The 19,924-nt window shown below is 42.2% G+C and overlaps 1 protein-coding gene across 5 annotated transcripts in view; it reads left to right on the forward strand.

Annotated features, from left to right (window-relative positions):
- phactr4b (phosphatase and actin regulator 4b) overlaps positions 1-19,924 on the forward strand; it is a 66,841-nt gene that overhangs the window by 15,047 nt on the left and 31,870 nt on the right. For 3 of the 5 annotated variants that reach the window (XM_056238904.1, XM_056238905.1, XM_056238906.1), the window contains exons 2-3: positions 11,106-11,206; positions 11,609-11,653. In XM_056238904.1, the coding sequence (XP_056094879.1) occupies positions 11,641-11,653 (13 nt within the window). In that variant the 5' untranslated portion in view covers positions 11,106-11,206; positions 11,609-11,640. Of the gene's footprint in view, positions 1-11,105; positions 11,207-11,608; positions 11,654-16,635; positions 16,946-19,924 lie in introns of those variants that run through there. The other 2 variants (XM_056238902.1, XM_056238907.1) reach the window with 2 other exon arrangements.

Genomic DNA, 19,924 nt, shown 5'->3' on the forward strand with positions numbered 1-19,924 from the left:
TCGTGTACGCGCTGATCACACCCCTCTCTTGCACAGCGCGCGGCGTACCGTCGTTCAAACTCAAGATTGCCGGCGTGCTGCAGCTGTGCTTATGACGGAGAAACAACCTAAACTGCCAATTCTCGAGTGACACCTGCTCATAAAACAAATAGGTAAAAGGAAAAAGACAGTTGACGATAAACAAGCGAAAAAGAAAGAATTACACAGAGCCCATTGATTCGGTGTCAAAACTGTAGCCGCATAACATGTAGATAAAATGTCACGCACTCTGCTAAGCAACAATTGAAACCTCCTAATTCACTGGCTTGTCATGTTGCTGAAATAATGTACTAGCACACCTTATCTAGCATTATATATCGCTAGAATAATTACTTACATACTGTAACGTTAGTTACCGTTATATTAACGTTATCTTACTAGCTATGTATAACTTATAGAAAGAGTGCAACGTTATAAAGTTACATGTATTGCAAAATACATAATGATTCGAGTTTGTAGTCAAAGTATGGGCAGGCCATAGTCAATGTAAAGCATATTGTTGACGTTTAGTTCCTATTAGTGAATGTGTCATATAACTTTTTATCCGCTGTTATCGGTGGCCCACTAGCCTGCGCGTTCACGACAGGCTCCGCTGTGGAGGACGAGCTGTGGAGGGAGGGCTGTAGCAGCAGAGAGCAAGGGGGTGGGACCTGTAAGTTGTGCTTGTTCAAATTTTCAGGCTAAGTCAACGGTTTCTCAAAACTCCCTACTGCAGCTTTAAAAGGGTTGGTACAGAATTTTGGACATCGGGCCTCATTTCCAAGTTAGCCTTAGTGTTATTTATCAGTGGAGACAGTTTTCAAAAATTTTCATCCAGTCGTTCCAGTTGCATATTCCGCCGGTGCTAGGCTAGCGCGAGTCAACGGTAACTGCTAGCCTGCCATTAAAAACAGTTTTTCCCACTCTACAGTACACCAAAAGCAAATAAATTATAACGCCAGACTATCGATGTAAATGTCTGTTAAGAGAATAATGTTAAAAATCAAACTACTCTTGCATCTCAATGATCGCAATACATACAGGAACTAGTTTCTCAGCAGCGGCGGAATTTTATTTTGCTCCGGTTAGTAGTACTGCGCCGAAAAGTAAACACAGAACCGAAGCGCACTAGTGATGCACGGGCCGACTCGTAACCCGCGGACCCCCCGGGTCGGGTTGGGGTGGGTAAAGAAATTGTTACTTTTTTTGCGGGGCGGGTCATTATTATTGTTTTTTTTTTATCCATGCATGTTGCTTGCAATTTCCAGCCTATATTAAATATTCGGGAATATCTATTTTCGTATTTTATTAGGTTATTTGATAAGGTTACAATACGAATGCCGTAGCTAGCAACTTAACTTGCGTGAGGTCCATAAACCTTTGGTGACACGTCACGAAAGCGGCGCGCCAAGCAGCTCCGCAGCTCCCGCCGCCAGCCACGACAACAACAACAACGGAGAAATAAAAGTGAAGATGGAAGACGAGGTGCGGGAGAAATTGAGGTCGGGAATTTACCTGATTAAATTGAAAAGAAAAATAAGGTTAGGCTGCTAAATCTAATGTTTGGGAGCTGTTCTCAGAAATAGTTGCAGCAGGAGACAACAGTAGCTAGATCGGCTACCTGAAGTGCAACTCGTGTGAAAAATATACAAACCGTAGCGCCACAAAACGGGCACTTCCAGCATGTCAAGACATATTTGTAGGGTGGGGGGGGGGGGGGGGGGTCTAAGAAATAAAAAATGGTTTAGCCTATTAGATGAATACAAACGCTGCTTTGTAAATGTTGAAAATGTTTGTTTATTAGTATCTAATTAATATGACCTGATTTATGATTCATATTCATAATCGTCTCTTGTTGCCAGTTTACAGGGCGATGTTTCCAAGCACTTTCAGGCTGAAATAAAGGCTGTTTTCATTTACATTACGATGCCTATATTATGTCTATTTAACGGTCGCGGGTGCGGGGCGAGGCGGGTTGTAAAAATATATACAGTGGTGCGGTGCGGGCTGGGGCGGGCCAAATAATTTCATAAAAGCGGGACCCGCGGGTTGGAAAAAAACCGACCCGCGCATCACTAAAGCACACTACAGTCAGGACTACCTGCACTACCTCTCTCTACCTCTCTCTCTCACTACCTCTCTCGGTTGCCTAGGTAACTACATATCACTCCGCCGCTGCTGTAGACTGCTAATAAATACAGGGAACAAAGTATAACTATTGCAATGTAATGAAAGGGTAGTTTGATTTCTAACATTATTCTCTCAACAGACATTTACATCGATAGTCTGGCGTTATAATTTATTTGCTTTTGGTGTACTGTGGAGTGGGTAAAACTGTTTTTAATGGCAAGCTAGCAGGGGGGGGGCTGCTAGTGTTGCGGAGCGGGCGTGTTACGGATACGTGGTGTAATTATTTTATTTTTATTAATTGAAATCATGTATTATGAATCATTAAACTTATACAACTTTAATATATATATATATATATATGTATGAAAAAAAATCACACTAATTCTGTGTTGTGTTTTTTCTGGTTATAAAATGAAGACATAAAACACAGATTTTAGCATTTATCATCCATTTTAATCATATGAAATTAAATAAACTTTTTGTCATATAACTTGCTGCACAATGAGCTTTAGCCTACTGTTAAAATTAAAACATGGATTATTCCTTAAACATTTCAGTTTTGATGATAATTTATTTGGATTAGTGTTAGTGTATTATTACATTGGGACATATCTAGTTTCTGTGTGTTTATGTCATGATGATAGTTTTTCTCAAATGAAGCGGTGAAATGATCACGACGAAGTGACTTTCAGAGTGGATCTAGAGCCTGGAGAGGAATTTCATGCATTTGTGTCTTCATATAGGCCAAAAAATAGCGCAAGCGTCACACGTGCTTCAGTGTGTGTGTGTGGTAAATGAATTGTATATTTCAAACAATGGTAGGGGAAACACTGCTGTCTCCACTGATAAATAACACTAAGGCTAACTTAGAAATGAGACCCGATGTCCAAAATTCTGAACCACCGCTTTAACTTAGCCAAGTTCATTCATTAGGATCCAAACAGAGAAGTGACCAAACACCTTTAAATACAGTTACACGAGTAGTGTAACTCGACCAAGAATGGTGACACAAAATAAAACGTTGCGCTTTTCTAAGCGTGTAGGAATACCATAGCAAGTGCTTGGGAGCACTTCGACTCGGCGCATATCTATGGACTCGGCGCAGTGATATCATCACTCCGGAGAGGGGGAGATGACTTTTCACGAGTGATGATATTACTGTGCCGAGTCGAAGTGCTCCCAAGCACTTGCTGTGGTATTCCGCCATACATTATAGTTATCCACTTTACACGCTTAGAAAAGCGCAACGTTCTCTTTCATAGGTTCACTCAACGCTGCGGAAAGCGCAGTGGGATATTCTCTGAATGTGCCGATTGTCTGAAGCCTTATAGAATCACGCCAATTCATTGGCTGATGGCGTCTGCGGCTGCGCGATATGGCTCCGCCCCGACGCTCTTACGTCGCATCATTACATAATCGCGCGCGATTACATCTGTACAATTACATTTGTACAATCCTACAAATACATCTAAAAGGATTATTCTCGGCGCTTCTGCGACTGTTCAAGCGGAACTCTGTTTCTCCTTACGGTGAAGTTGCCATGGATTTCAGACGCTGTACTCCGCCATGTGCTCGTTACATCGCTAACGACGACCCACACAGTAAGTGCGTTAAATGTTTGGGTTTTTCACATGCGCGTGAGGCACTTATAGGATCGTCTAAATGCAAATTATGTGAAAATTTGTTGCTCAAAACCCTCAAATCGCGGCTCGCGGCCTTTGAGAGGGAATCATCATTCGTCTCCCCCTGTCGCGCTCCCGAGGCCTCTCGAGGATCCGCGACTTGGGGTTCGGATGTAGAGCTTGAGGATGTGGAGTTCGAGCAGACGAGCCCCGCTCTTTCTTTCCCTCCCTCCCCTCGGCACGGCATGCCAGTCGAGTTTTCACACGATTATTTGCGCCCCAGCCCGGGAGCATGTGACGCGGTTTATTTCGGGCTGGAGGATATACTTTTTACCGAGGCTTCCGACTCCGAGGATTTCGGGCCTACTCTCGCCGACGAAGTTATCCCGCCGAGCGGCCAGGAAGAGCGGCCTACGCGGAGCTCGTTGACGTGCTTTCGCGCGCTACGGAGAAGCTCACTATTGATTGGCCCGACGAGCCACGTGAGTCTCAGTCGTCGAAACTCGACGAAAGGCTTCTCAGTGGCCCCTAATTCAAGGCCTCAACGGAGGAAGCTGCCATTTTTCAGTGATCTGCATCATGAGATCTCCAGATCCTGGAAGCAGCCTTTCTCTTCGCGCCTCACTAATGCGGCTGCTGCTGATTTCACCAACCTGGTAGGCTCTGTGGAACAGGGCCATTCCGGCGATTGAGGAAACTTTAGCTGACCATCTTGCTCCGTCGTCTGCGCCGTCCTGGAAGTCGCGCCCCCTCCTCCCTTTTAAAGCATGTAGGACTACTTCCTCTCTCATTGGGAAATCCTACATGGCGGCTGGACAGGCAGGCATGACCCTGCACACTATGGCCATTCTTCAGGCCTACCAGGCGGACGTCCTGAAGGATATGGACGAGGGCGACGGCGTGACCCCTGAAGCGGTCAAGGAGCTTCGTAAGGCTACGGATTTAGCCTTAAGAGCCACCATGCATACCACACGCGCTATAGGTCGCTCTATGGCTGGTTCTGTTGCGGTGGAGCGCCACTTGTGGCTTAATCTCACGGAAATCCGTGACAAAGAGAAGGTTTTCCTCTTGGACGCCCCCATTTCTCAAACGGGGTTGTTTGGTGAGGCGGTCAACACAGTGGTTGAGAAATTCCGCTCCTCCAAATCCCAATCGCCCCCCCAAACACCCCCCCCCCCGCCGCCCACCCCCGGGGCGACCCAGAGAACGTCCCTCTCATAGACTGGAGTTCTCTTCCAGAAGAAGCGAACCGGGGCATCCCCCACCTACCACGGTTTGGGGAGCCCGCGGTCGCCCGTTTCCCCGTCAACAGCCTCACAAGTGCCTCCAGTTGAAGCGGTCCGACAAACTGACTGCTCCGGCGGCCCAGAGCCGTTCCTGACCTTCTGGTCAGAAAAAGGAGAGCTCCTCTGCTTCCTCAAGGTTGGGTCAGACCGCGCAAGCGTTTCTGCCCACCTACCAGCTCTCCTTTCCTTGCCCTGTCACCTTCGCCACTCAGAGTGTCTCGAAGTGCAGGCCATATTTCACCGTCTCTACTCAGTCCGGTGCGGGAGGAAGGAGACGCTTTCTGCTCTCTCCCCTCACCCCCCACACTCTCTATAACTGCCGGCCGCATCCTCGGAGGCACTTTCCGTTTTCCTCCGGAGCAGGCGGACCTGGTCACCATGACCCCAGTCTCAATGCCTCCCATCACATGCCAGGACGCCAATGGCCCTCCTGCACAGTCAACCTCTTCACCCCAAGAGCGTCAGCACGGCACCCTCACTCAGGTATGTTGTCTGCATTACAGCATCCCTCCTCCTCTATCACATTTCCTTCCAGAGTGGGAGCGCTTACCAGGGGTATCGTCTTGGGTTCTTCGCACAATTCGGTTCGGCTACACTCTTCAGTTTTGCCGCAATCCCCCCCGTTTCAACGGGGTGTTTCCTACTGTAGTAGACAGCGCCACTCAGGCTTCTGTACTTCAGCAGGAAATCTCTTCCCTCCTTCTCAAAGGAGCAATAGAGGAGATTACTCCAGGGGAAACCGAGCGGGGCTTTTACAGCCGTTACTTCCTGGTCCTGAAGAAGGATGGCGGTTTGCGTCCCATACTGGACCTCTGCCGACTGAACTTCGCCCTTTACAAAGGGAAATTCAAGATGTTGACGCTGAAAGCTATCATATCTCAGATTCGGCCAGGGGATTGGTTCGTGACGATAGACCTAAAGGATGCTTATTTTCACATCCAGGTTGTACAGGCAGTTCCTCAGGTTCGCCATTGGAAAAAGGGCGTTGGTGCAGCTCTGGCCCCATTGCGGTTCCAGGGCATCCGTGTTCTAAATTACCTGGACGATTGGCTCATTTTAGCCCAGTCCAGGAAGCTAGTGGCCCACCACAGAGACATCGTTCTGAGTCATATCCAGTCTCTCGGTTTGAGGTTGAACTCGGAGAAGAGTGTTCTTGCTCCGGCTCAGAGCACCGTTTTCTTGGGGGTGAACATGGATTCCGTTCTAATACAGGCCCGCTTGGCCCCTGCACAGGATTTCCAGCTTGATGGCATGCTTGGCTCGTTTTTTGCTAGGTCATCATGTGTCTGTGGGCACCTGCCGCAGGAAGCTGGGCCTTATGGCCGCGGCCTCCTCCGTGCTACCGCTGGGCCTACTCCACATGAGACCCTTCATGTGGTGGGTGAAACTCTCAGGGGTTCGACCCTCCGGGTCAACCCTTCGCCTACTGAAGGTATCGCGCAGTTGCTTTCGAGCCCTGTCAGTTTGGCGGGACCCTCTTTTTCTTCGGAAAGGGGTCAGCATGGGTGCGGTATCTCGTCGCCAGATGATTAAGACGGATGCCTCTCTCACCGGCTGGGGAGCGGTTTTCGAGGGCAGACCAGCGTGTGGGGTCTGGACCGGAGAGGCTCTCTCTTGGCACATAAACTGCCTGGAGTTAAGGGCCGTTTTTTTGGCTCTGCTTCATTTCCTCCCTCTTCTGGAGGGTCACCATGTCATTGTCAGAACAGACAACATGGCAGTGGTGTCTCATGTGAACCGGCAGGGAGGTTCTCGGTCGCGCACCCTAGACAGGCATGTGCGTCACCTTCGCCTGTGGTCTCAGAGCAGATTCCTATCTCTAAGAGCGGTTCATGTCCCAGGGGTTCTGAACCTCGCAGCAGATTTTCTGTCGAGACAGAAACTCAGATCGGGGGAATGGATGTTGAACCGCCAGACGATGGCCCTGATCTGGAAGGTTTTTGGAGAGGCGGAGGTGGACCTCTTTGCATCTCAAGAGTCGTCCCAATGCCCGCTTTGGTTCTCCCTGAGTCCCCCGGCCCCATTGGGGATAGATGCGTTCGCTCACCCTTAGCCAACGCAGAAACTCTATGCCTTCCTGCCCATCAAATTGATCCAGGCGGTCTTGGCCAGAGTGAGAGAGAGCGGAGTCCGCCGCCTCCTGGTAGCTCCATTCTGGCCATCTCAGCCATGGTTTTCGGAGCTAATTCCCCTACTGGAATCTTCCCCCTGGAGGATCCCGGTCAGGGAAGATCTGCTGTCCCAGCTACAGGGCAGGATATGGCATCCTCGCCCAGACATGTGGAAGCTGTATGTTTGGCCGATCAGAGGCCGTTAGCATTAAGCTCTGGTCTCCCAACTGACGATCAGGAGACCATTGCGAGTGCTAGAGCCCCTTCTACAAGGAGATTATATTCTTCCAAATGGAAGGTTTTTGAGACTTGGTGCTTAGCACATGATAGGAGCCCAGTTAACTGCCCTGCTGGTTCAGTACTGGAATTCCTGCAGGAGAAGTTTGCGGCTGGAGCAGCCACTACCACTCTCAGAGTTTATGTCGCGGCTATTGCAGCGCATAGGGAATCGGATGAGATTCCCCTGGGCAAATTAAGGTTAGTTTCTGCCTTTATGCGTGGGGTGAAGCGCCTGAAACCGGCTCGCTCCCCTAGAGTTCCCTCATGGGATCTTTCTGTTGTCCTAGAGGGTTTGACGAAAGCCCCCTTTGAGCCCTTGGAGTCAGCTCCGGAGAGGATTCTGACTCTCAAGGTTTCTCTTTTGTTAGCTTTGTCCTCATTAAAGCGGGTGGGAGACTTACAAGCTCTTTCTGTTAGCGAGTCTTGCTTGGACTTTGCCCCTGGCCTGGTCAAAGTTTCCTTGAGGCCGAGACCAGGGTATGTCCCCAAGGTTCTTTCCTCAACTTTCCGCTCACAGGTAGTTAACCTTAACGCTTTCCACCCTCCTCCATTTTCGTCTGAGGAAGATAGGAAGCTTAACTTGCTCTGCCCAGTTTGTTCTCTTAAGATATATGTAGACCGCTCAGGCGGTTGGAGGAAATCTAACCAGCTTCTGGTTTGCTTCGGTGCTAGCCGCATCAAAGCAGAGGATTTCTCACTTACGGGGTGCGTGGCTTGCCTTCACCTCTTAGCATTAGAGCACATTCCACCAGAAGTGTAGCATCTTCTCAAGCTCTTTTCAGAGGAGCACTTTTGGAGGATATTTGTGTTGCGGCAGGCTGGTCCTCTCCGCACACTTTTGTAAGGTTCTATAGCTTGGATCTTGACATGACCCCGGGTTCCCAGGTTCCTTCTGTTTGAACTCATTTCGGTCGTTGTCTCTTTTAACTACCAGTCATAAAAAGCGCTCTAGCTTGGCGAGTTTGGTAGTCCGTTCCCACTGCGCTTTTCCGCAGCATTGAGTGAACCTATGAAAGAGAACGTCTCTGGTTACTTGCGTAACCTATGTTCTCTGAATAGGGAACGAGACGCTGCGTTAGCGGCCAAGCTCCTCGCGCTGCTGACAGTTTCTTTTCGGCAGAGAAATCTGAGGAGCAGATGGTGCGCGCGATTATGTAATGATGCGACGTAAGAGCGTCGGGGCGGAGCCATTTCGCGCGGAGGCCATCAGCCAATGAATTGGCGTAATTCTATAAGGCTTCAGACAATCGGCACATTCAGAGAATATCCCACTGCGCTTTCCGCAGCGTCTCGTTCCCTATTCAGAGAACATAGGTTACGCAAGTAACCAGAGACGTTTTATTTTGTGTCACCATTCTTGGTCGAGTTACACTACTCCTGTAACTATATTTAAATAGGGAAAATGTGGAGGTGTTTGGTCGCTTCTCTGGTTGGATCCTAATGAATGAACTGGGCAAAGTTAAGTGCTATCAAAGTGTCTCGCACGCCAGAGCGATTAAGTGCACGCACTGAGATGAGAGAGGTATCAACTCATCTTAGTTTAGGGAATAACATAGTTTAATATGAAAAAAAACGGTGGAGTATCCCATTAAAGGCTACTTGATTTTTTTTCACAGGAATGAGTTGGAGAGCATATTGCACAGTATTAGTATTCCAGCTGCCTGGTAACTGCATCGTCGCAGCAGTATACCATGTTGTTCTCAATGAGATTTGCATAAGGGGCAGCGTGGGCTCCCTGCCGACAAGCTTTTTATAGTGTCCACATTCACAACAATAAAATCAATATACTTTTCTCTAAGAGACAAATGGAATATATTTTCTTTTCCTCATTCTAAAAGAACAGTGTGATAAATGAACACTAGCTTTATAATCAGGGCAATGTAATGTTTTTTTTTGCCTTTTATATCAACTTCTTTATAAAACTTAAATTACCTAAACAAAAGCAGGCACTTTAAGACTTCTCTTTTGCATGTTCTATTTATTTTTACTTGCTTTTCTTATTTTTTAGTTTGAGTCTAATGTGTGCTTTAGATTTGATCATACGGCCCTCAAGGAAGTCGCAAACCAAATGGTTTTAGGATTATTTTGGTGTCTGAAACCTCAAAAATGTGAGGCTGCATGGGGATAATGATCATTGCTGAAGCAGGCAGCTTAACTCTAGCAATGCCTGTCTCTTGTTTACTGCATTCCTGCCTGCTTTAATGTACGTATTCAAATTCTGTAAAACTTCAGCTGACTGTCATGTTTTTTAAGGGACGTACCAGAATCCATAATTGAGCCTCAGTAAGCTCCAATAACTTTTTACTTTAACTGCAACATCGTTGATTTAATGAATTTATGTGTGTGTAATGTGTGTACAAAATATTGCTGTTTACTATTACGAAATTATGATAATAATGGATTTAGGTTTTAATTTTGGTGCATCCCTATTAAAATATTTTTTTCTTTGTGTTTTTCTTTTCGTGAAAAACATTCCCAGTTTATTTTAGATTTTTGCAGTATTATGGTTTATTCGCATTTAAAAGCAAATCCTTTCAAGCCTTTTTCAGAGCAAATATTATTTATCATCGATTATTTATTTATTTTTTTGAAAGAAATTAATACTTTTATTCAGCATGGGTGAAATAAATTGCTTCAAGATTCTTCTAAGAATCATAAAAAAAATGTATCACGGTTTCCACAAAAATATCAAGCAGCGCAATTGTTTTCAACATTGTTGATAATAATAAATGTTTCTTGAGCAGCAAATCAGCATATTAGAATGATTTAACTCTCTATACATAAAACTCTCTATACATAAAAATACACTGTATGGTTCCCCTACCTGTTTCATTTTAGCTGGTATACGATTGGCGCTGACTGTATTTTGTGTCAGCTTGTTTTTTAGTTTTTTTTTTTAAATAAGACCTATTACGCAAACAACATTAGCCGGGCTCAGGTAAATGTCGTGCAGTCTTCTGCTGTTCTTATCTTTCATTGTGACGAAGCAGAAGTCGAAATGCTGTGAGACTGCTGTCCGTCTGCATTCAGTTTAATCGATCAATGCCCCTGGAGATATTCATTAGCATTTCTATCTCTAGCTCTCTCTCCTCCATTCATCCATCCTCCACTTCTACTGACAGTCCATTACAGTCTGACGTGCCCTGTCTGTTTTGTGTATCCATCTGTTAGACATTCGCTCATTTTATTTGCCTGTTATCTATCCTTTCCATCAGCGCCTTTCAGATAATTGCCTGTCTTCCATTTGCGGTCATTCCTTCTGGTCTTTTCTCAAGCTCGTCTGTGCTGTTTTAGACGAAACCATTAGTTTTGTCCCAACAATTGTGCAGCCCGGAGGTGTGACACCTGCTTTTTAAAAATGTTGGTTGAAGTTCTTGGCTCCTTAATGGTGTGAGACTTGCGACTAATCAGTGTAGGAAGTAGGAACCACCAAATCTCCTTTTTTTTTTTTTTAAGACTACACTTGAAGTAAAATAACAAGTAGCATATGAAGCGGTCTTGGACTGAAGCTTTCAAGAACGATGAGAGTACTTGAGGATAGCACACTTTACTGATCGGTCTGATGAACCTGTGATCACAGCGAGTGAGGATTTGAAGAGATGTTTGGTCTCAGCTGACCTCCGATCAAGTGAGTTATACATATTATATCTATATTACAGGAAACCCCTGGAGATGAGCGAATGCACCCTGTCTGCTGGTCTGAACCCTTGATATAGATGAACAGAGGCACCACGGAGGACCACCAATGACCTTCACCACTGTACGTCTGCACATTCATTCTGAGTAAATTCTGTTTTGGAACTCTCATTTGATGATTTCAAGAAAAATGTGTGTCCTTTAATGGACCCAAGAAGGAAAATCATTTTATTTTATTTTATTCTATTATAGTTTTTTTATTTTGTGGTGGGTTTTTTTTATTTTTTTTTAATAAATTTTTTGTCACTAAACCTGAAATATATTTGCAACAGTGAATTATGATTTTGCCATGGGTAAAGGAGTTTGAATTGCATTATGCTTAAGAAATTGACTAATGCACAGCCTCTTGTGGCTTAATGCTTTATTAAATCTTTTTAATGTCATACTATCTATAATTAGTAATGAGTGGCTCTGTAAAAGATGGACCTGCTTATGTAATTATCTGTTTGTTTTGCTTTAATTACAGGATCCATTTATCGTTTTGTCTCAGATTCTGTAATGGAAAATCGAGGTGAGTTTTTATTGCCTTGCTTTGCTCTTTCTTGATACCAATGATGCTGAATAATTGAGAAGAAACTGTTCCATTTGTAGATGCCGTTGATTAAGGTCCAGAAACCAATGTGTGATCTTGATTTATCTTGTTTTGGTGCATTCTAGCAGTGTTTATTGTCAAAACCACAGTTTCTACACAATTTAGGATGCAGCCATTGTAGTCAAACATTTGTTATTTGTCTGAGAGCAGTTTAATGAAGAACAACTGTATTTGATTAAAATGGGATTCTTACGCTGGTAAAGAGCCCTGTGTCGCCCACTAAGGAAGGTCATGAAGGCAGTTCCTACCTTGAACAGATTCGTAGAGCTTGTTTTCCAGGTCATGTCAGGTTCTGGGTCTAGGCAGAACCAGCAAGCTGATTCTCTTCTCTCTCTGTTCTCTCGTTCTCTCTCTTTGGAAATGTGCCCAGTGTAGGTGCTTTAACTGGGACAGAGAGAAGCAGGGCTTCAGTTCAATCCTCTGAGTCATTTTATTTTCCCTGTGTAGATGCATGTGTGTTCTTCTTATTGTGGGGCTGATCTTGGAACAGTTGCAAAGATAACAGATGAGTTGTGAGATGAATAGGTCAGAGTTCTTTTGTGAATGTGATCTATCCAACTTGGATGTACAAATTTTATGTAACATGTCAAATTTTATGTAACATATTTGCTTGCCTCTTCCTTTGCTTGCTTTATAGTTTTTGTTCCTTTTGTTGCATCATTGCAGTTTTTCCCTCTTGCTTTTTCTGTATCTGTTGCCCCCAGTTCAGCATGTGGTTTGGGGATTTCATAGCTCCTGCACCACAAGCAGAAAGGATTGTTTGTTCTTGGTTCTTCGTTTCGGTTTTGAAATATTTCTCTCATACTCACGAAGACTACATTTTATTTGAACTGTTTGAATGAACTGTTTTCTATATCTCTATATTTCAGGATGTATTTTATTGTTGTGATGGCAAAGCTGAATTTTCAGCATCATTACTCCGGTCTTCAATGTCACATGATCCTTCAGAAATCATTTTACTATGCTGAACATAGTAGAATTTTTTGTAACACTTTTGATTTAAAAAAAACATACTAAGCCCAAACCTTTAGTAGTAGTTCACCTACAAATGAAAATGTTGTTATAATTTTCTAACCCTCATATCATTCATAAACAGCTTGCATTTCTTTGTGCATTTCCATTTCCAGTTGGGCTCCAAACAACATTTGTCCCATTGTGTTATACAAAGAAAGTCAGTCAAACAGTTTTGAAACAACATGAGGATGAGTCAGCGACAAAATGTACAATTTTCATTTTTGTGTGAACTATCCCTTTCAGTAACCATGCTAAACTATAAACAATAAACTAGCTGGTAGGGTTGTCACATTACCAAAATTTCAGTAGTCTTTACCAAAACCAGTAAAATTGTGTGGTTCTCAGTATCAATTTCAGTACCAGAGAGAAAACTCTTGTCCCATTTTTTTTTTTCCTCGCCCATTCATCAAGTCATTGCAGTTTCTAATTCAATCGTGCATTTAAATAGTTGTCAATTCAGAAACTTTGCAGTGTACTAAGCATGAAAAACTAAACTTGTGTTCTGATGAATTTGGATGGGCAATAAACAAAAAGCAAGATAAGAGACCTCCCTTATAATCACTAAGGTTGTCAATCTCTAAAGCGCAAGCTCACTGGATTTATTGGTTATAATGAAAGGATTCGCAAGTGTGTGGCTCGCGTTGAACAAAACAAAACCTTGTGCATTTTCAGAGGTGTTAAGTGGATTCTGACTAACTTGCTGCACCTCTGAAAGGCCATTGCCTTCACACGCTCAACTGATTGTGATTGGCTACAATGGTCAACTCTTGAAAAACAGAGAGCGCTCAAACAAACACCAACGAGAGTGTTTGAAAGCAGCGTCTTTCAGCGGGTAACAAATATACCTGGTACTCTGTACTACCGGTACTACACAAACGCTGGTACAGTCAAGCCCCTTTTTTTGTTGTAAAGACTGGTACTGATTTTACACGTACGTTTGACAACCCTACTAGCTGGTGTGTTGCTGTTTTTATTTGGTCGACAGTTAAAGTGAAGGTTGTTTTAAAATTTTCATCCTCGAGATTATTCCTTAGTAATTATTAAACAAAGTTCATTCTAATGAATGTGGAGAGCACAGATACTGATAAGTTTTCCTATATGCTTGTGTCCAAAGGCATCAGTCATGTAAAGAGTTTAACATCGGGGGAGCCTGAATTACTTTCCTTCAATTGTGGGTGAAGTCACCTGAATATACATATGCAGCGTTTTATTGCTGGTATTCATTTGTGAACTAATGAAGGTCCAGTAATGTACACCTGATCTCTTGAATTAGACGTCCTCCTAAGATGTGAAAGGAAATTAGGTCAAATCTAGTGAATCATTATATTCTTATCTTTTGCGATCCATCTGGCTGTGTTTGAACACAAGAACATGTCCTCAGGCTGCATGATTATTACACATGGTCATGCATGGTGACCAAAGATCTGGAGCATTCTTGATCACAGGGAGGATGTGGTCCATGACTGAGGTTTCTCATCTAAAAGAAGCTTTTACACATAAATTCAATTCAGGGGTTTGGGACAGAATCGCTTTGTTGTACACTGTGGAATGAGAAGTAATGTCTGGCTGTAGAAAATGGGATTAGGAGTGCGATCTGCGGTAACACTTCCTTTTACAGTACAGTACTTACGTGTACTTACAGTGTACTTACCTAGAAAGAACTGGCTAATATAAGGTAATGGGTTAGGGGTAGGTTTAGGGGTAGGTTCAGGGGTAGGTTCAGGGTTAGTACCTAGTTATTACCCAGTAATTATAATTACTATAACAAGTACATAGTAAGTACATGGGTAACAGGACTGTAAAAGGAAGCGTTACCCGATCTGCTGTAGTCAAGTTACACAGCTACACACGTCCACATTCCCGTTCTCTGCTAATGTACTCTGCTGGATAAAATTGCATTCTTGGAATTCCTGTGGATGAAGATTTGTTGAAGTGTATTACCCTCTGCTCCGTGCAGAGGGCAGGAGTCCTGATCCGCTGATCACTGAGTGTATACTAATAGATTTAATGTTGAAGTTAAAGAGAGGGTTTGTTTAGGAGAAAGACTTCAGTATCAATCTTAAAGGGACAATTCACCCAAAAATAAATTGTAATTGTTTACTTCCCATTCCAGACCTGTCTGACTTTCTTTCCTTTGTGGAACACAAAAGTAGAAATGCTGAAGACTGCGCTGCTCGCTCTTTTCCATGCAATTGCATTGAATGGAGTGGAGCTTTCAAGCTTCGCAAAGGACACAAAAGTATTATAAATGTACTTTATGTAACTTGTCCACAATATTCCAAGTCTAAAATTTATAATAGCATTCAAAAGTTTTGGGGTCAGTAAGATAACATAAACATCTTTACTGAATTAAAATTCTGTTACAAAAATGTTGTTCTTTTGAACTTTCTATTCATAAAGAATCCTAAAAAATAGGCTCACCGTTTTCACAAAATCATTAAGCAAAACAACAATTTTCAAAAGTCAAATCTTGAGCACCGTGAATAAGAATGATTTCAGAAAGATCATGTGACACTGAAGAATTCCAGCTTTGCCATCACATAATTACTATATATATAAATTAAATATATTAGAAAATTTATTTTAAAGGGTTTGTTCACCCAAAAACGAAAGTTCTATCATACTCACCCTCATGTCGTTCTAAACCTGTAAGACTTTCGTTCATCTTCGGAACACAAATGAAGATATTTGTAATAAAATCTGAGCAATTTCTGTCCCTCTTTTGACCGCTACGCAACTACTACTTTGACTCTTCAAAAAGTTCATAAAGAGATTGTAAAACTAATCCATATGAATTGAGTGGTTTAGTCCAATTTCTCTGAAGAGACACGATCACTTTATACTCTGAACATTTTTAATTTAGGCTTTTATTCACATATAAACATTCATCAACTCACACATCAGTTACGAAGGTTCATTCTCGTGTGTTACGCAGCACGTTTGAGCTTCCACAAGAACAAAGGTTTGTCCTCGCGCTTCAAGCATGTATGGGTTAGCTTCTGATTATTTTCACTGATCAATGTTTATATGTGAATAAAAGCCTAAATTCAATCTGTTCATCATGTAAAGGGATTGTGTATCTTCCGCTCAATTCATATTGATTAGCTTTACGACCTCTTTATAAACGTTTTAAAGCTGTCAATTGAGGAACAGAAATTGTCTAGATTTTATTTGTGTTCCGAAGATTAACGAAACTCTTAACGGGTTTGGAACAACATGAGGGTGAGTAAATGATTTGATGACATAATTTTCATTTTCGGGTGAACTTACCCTTTAATAGAAATTAGTTATTTAAAATCATAACATTTCATAATCAAACATATATCATATATTTCAATTCATAATTTCATGTATTTTCATAATCAAGATATCAAACATACTAGATGCCATAACAATGCTATGGTGTCAATCATCGCAATTTCGGAAGTGAGTCATGTTCAGTACACACACACTACTGATACTTTCCAGTGTGTATGTGGCCACTGAAGGTTGTCCAAGGTTTTCTTTGTAATGTCAGTAAAATTTCATATTTAATTTAAAATATTGACTAACGTGATGTGTTAAGAGTATTTTTTATGATCATTCAGATGTCAGTTCCTCTTTCTTTTGTATTCTCCATAACCACAAAGTCAAATGTCTGCCCAGCTGATACCATCTCTCCCTCCATTGGCAGAACTTCCCTTTAATCCCTTGCTCTTTTTTTCTTTGCTTTTCATTAGAACTCATACGCAAGCGCACACACACTCACTTTGCACTTTGACCTCTGCTTTAAGGAATGATAGGCATCCGTTGGCGTCTACGCTGATCTGCTTTGCTAGCTCCTTTATGAAGTGAAGGGAGAGATATTGGAGTGAGAGAGGGAGAGGGGGTGGAGAGAGTTGCAGAAGGAGGGCTGAAGGACACTGGAAGAAAAGAAAGGTAGTTGGCATGAGATCCACTCAAAGAAAAGAGAAGAGCTTGGAAATATTGTGGGTTGGAAAGTGGAAAGAAACATGAGAGCGACACTCGATGACAGGAAACAAGTCCTTTGAAACTAAAAAAGGAAAGGCAGAAGACTTTGGGTATCCTGAATTGCTGCTGCTGTTCACTGGGTTGCACCTGGGCAGGAGCTGCAAACAGAGGCCCTTATAGGGGGCTGGAGCATGGGACAGACGTTCCCTCTAGAGACTGCACCTCAATACTCCTGCGCACACTTGGGTGAGTCAAGAAAACGCTTCAAAAGCGTTCAAATCAGCATTTTAGGACACTGTAGGGAACTTCAGACAAGAAGGTACTTCCAAGTAGCCAAATTAATCATGTTGTCTTCTAAGGTAACTTGTAGCCGAAATAGAAGGTGGCATCACATGTAGGCAGTCCTTTATGAAGAATGCAATCGCAGAATGCACTACGACAAGGAGATAAAAAAAAAAAAAAAAAAAACTCCCAAGATGGCGTTGGAGTTGAAGCAACAATAAATGTTGATTTATAAATGCTTATTGTCATTCAATATTGAAATGTATTGATTAAAAAAATATATAATTTAAATGAATAAGTATATTTTAGAGTATTTAATTTAAAATGTTATTATATAATATTTAATAATTTAATAATATTTTATTTTATTATTTTACCCAATTTTTGTTTGTGCTACTTATCCACTATTTCCTGTGAATGTGCAAGACTTTGAATTCATTAGCCGGTATAGGTGAATAACTAAAGGAATAGCAAAGTATAGTAAACTGTAAAACTATTATTATTGTGATTAGAATAATAAATTCAAATAATATTATAGCATAAACCTAAACCCAAAAACTTCAAACAGCATAATGTATTTGAACAGCTAAAATAATTGGAAGCGACTGACACCAGAAGAAGTTTAAAATGATCGAATGTGAAAATAAGGTGGATATTTATATTTGTTAGAATCTTGCTCTTAACTTAACATGCTAATGACAAACATTGAAACATCTGAGGTTCCAAAACAGTTAATCGACTGTCTTAGAAAGCAGCTGCCAATGTTGGCAGTAAGCACTAAGGCAGCTCACTAGGTTTTAGAAACGTTAAACCCTGCAAGCATTACCTCGGCTTGACTTCATCATAACTGGAACTGGTTATGACTCAGCAGTTGGGAAGAAACAGTTACCGGTTTGACGTAAACCACGTTAAAATTAAAAATGATTAGTATTTACCCTTTCATATTTAAATTATTATTAATATTCTTTTTGATTACCACAATTAAAAAAATCTCATGGTAAATACCATCCGGCATTAATGTCACCATGAAATCAAAATTAACAATTTTTATTTTTTATAGAATTTTGCAGTATTATAGAAATTTATCCATGCACATCATTATTTAAAAAAAAATGAATGTGCCCTCGTAATCATTAATCAAAATAACTTCTCCCTCTTGCATCTCTTTTATTTTCTGATAATGTTTTTTTATTTTTTAAAGGCACACTGTGGAATTTTTGGCCACTAGGGTGCGCTCGACCTGTAATTTTCACGTCTAGTGCCCCTAGAGGCCACAAGCGCCGCAGCATTGTCGCAAAAGTCAACAAACAGTCAACCGGTCAACCTCCAGTGTCTTTATGTGTGTGCAGACGGCATTTGATTTGTATGTTGGAGAAAGTTAATCGATTCACTACTGACCAAAATAATAATATAAATATAAGATTAGTAATATAAATCCTATAAAGAAAACAAATTGAATAAAAGTAGCATACACAGAAAACAATGTCTGATCAGGTAAGTCGCATTGACAAGGGTTGCCCAATCCTGCTCCTGCCGATCGTCTGTCCTGCACAGTTCATCTCCAACCCTAATCAAACACACCTGAAGCAAACAATTAACGTCTTCAGGATCTCTTTGCAATGGGTTGGAGATGAAATCGAGTAGTCGGGAAATCGTGTAACAAAACTGATATAACTCACTACATATTTCCGTTATTTGTAGTCTTCAGTTTGTTTTTCCTTTTACACAAATACAAACATATATGAGCTGAAAGGAAAAAAAACATTTACATTTGTATACGGCAGTATGTTGTGACTTATATCAGTTTTGTTACACGAATTCGCAGTAAATATTACATTATATATACACTTTTATGCCGATGTTTATTTTAAACTCTCCCTTTTTCTTGTTTTGGTCTCCTCTGACAAAATCTTTGCTTTCTTCGCTTTCTTCCGAGTAGCTGTTGATTCAGTCATGACGACAACATACAGACGCCGGCAATCAAATGCGAGTTGAGCTCTCACGTTAGAATTTGAGGAAGTTGGGGTGGTGGGGGAAGTGACGTATGCCGTAAAGCGGTCGAATTTTGTAGTTCTTTTTGTGCTCGGGTTCCTACCCGAAACCCGAAGTTACATAGTGCTAGTAAAAGCGATACAGACACCTTCAGGCTTCGGCAGACGTGTCATTCAACCTATTGTAAGTCGATGTACCATCTCAATGGGTTTTGGTAATATATTATAAAGGTTGAAAAGTTCCACAGTGTGCCTTTAAGTACGACGGCTGGACAACCTGTCACTCACATGAGATCACAGCGATGGCAAACCACAACGACCCAAATAATTCCTGATGGACAAAATCAAGCCCCGCTTTAAAAAAAATTGTATTGTCTGAGAAGCCATTTCACTTGAATATAGGCCTACGTCACAATAGGGAAGACGTTCACAACTTCTGTTTATTGGTAGGGTAGGCAATTTTTGGAGCGGCTAGCAATAGCGAGCTAGCTTTGAAAGCATGAGATCCCACCCTCCCTTTAGAGCGCTCTCAAAAGTCACGCCTCGTTCAAAAGACATGAACGTGTACAGCAGAGTTTGCAAAGCGTCCCGAGATGAGGGATGGCGTTAAACTACATGTCTCAAAGCTCATAACATTACAATATAATAAAAAGAGCACTGACCTGTACCATCTGACTGCTGAAAATTAATTTTGGCGGTGATAGTGTTGCCGTTGAAATGCATAAATTCGAGTCACGATTCACGAACCGCTCCGAGTGTAACGTCACAGGTTTCCATCTCTTCCACATTACAGTAGTTATGGTGTGAACGCAGCATAAGCTAGGTTTGGTTCAGGGGGAACTGTAAAAGGTGGCTGCTGTTTCGGTTGCTGACGGTGCTCGGTGACTGACGGCTATCTAATAGCATGAAACACGTTGAAGACATGTGATGTCTACATGAGCAGGGTGCACTG

This window comes from Rhinichthys klamathensis, unplaced genomic scaffold (assembly GCF_029890125.1).
Source record: "Rhinichthys klamathensis goyatoka isolate OS25496 unplaced genomic scaffold, OSU_Roscu_1.1 h1tg000548l_1, whole genome shotgun sequence".
NCBI lineage: Eukaryota > Metazoa > Chordata > Actinopteri > Cypriniformes > Leuciscidae > Rhinichthys > Rhinichthys klamathensis.